The 559-nt window shown below is 64.4% G+C and overlaps 1 protein-coding gene across 1 annotated transcript in view; it reads right to left on the bottom strand.

Moving 5' to 3' along the window:
* Positions 1–94: 94 nt before the first annotated feature.
* Positions 95–559, bottom strand: part of LOC104515739 (chondroitin sulfate glucuronyltransferase-like) — a 2,795-nt gene continuing 2,330 nt past the window's right edge. The window contains 1 exon segment of the mRNA XM_010159828.1: positions 95–557. Coding sequence (XP_010158130.1) covers positions 95–557 — 463 coding nt within the window.

Here is a 559-nt window from a genome sequence, read left to right on the forward strand (position 1 = left end):
TCCTGCTCCTCCCGCGCCCTTCACCCGCGGCGGGGCCGGGCCGGCAAAGTGCCAAGTGGTAAGGTGCCGGGAAGCTCTCGCCGTTTCTCGTCTCTCAGGTGCTGTTGGCCTGCTCCTGCTCGAAGAGGGCCATGGCTAAGTGCGAGCGGGACGCGAGCCCTTCCAGGTTACTCAGCACGCAGCGGTGGTACAACTCCTCGCTGAGCCGGGGATTGCAGCTCCGCAGCACGTATTTCTGCACCAGTCCTGGCTCCACGGCCCGGAAGAGGTGCAGCCCGGAGTAGTGGAGGAAGACGTCGAACACCTCCATGCTCTCCAGCACCTCGTCCCGGTCCAGGATGTCGGCCGCCAGCTTGGTGCGCGCCGCCATATAGTCGGAGTTGTAAAAGCAGGCCTCGGCAAAGGAGTGCCTGTCGAAGCGCCCATCCCTCAGCAAGTCGGAGCTGGAGGAGGCGGCCTGCTCCCCACGGTACACCACCGCAGGGTTGAACTCCTGGAAGTGCACCGGGAAGAAGACCTGCCAGTTGCTGATGGTGTTCATGCGGCAGCGGTTCCGGAA

Source organism: Eurypyga helias, unplaced genomic scaffold (genome assembly GCF_000690775.1).
Source record: "Eurypyga helias isolate BGI_N326 unplaced genomic scaffold, ASM69077v1 scaffold33529, whole genome shotgun sequence".
Taxonomy (NCBI): Eukaryota; Metazoa; Chordata; class Aves; order Eurypygiformes; family Eurypygidae; genus Eurypyga; species Eurypyga helias.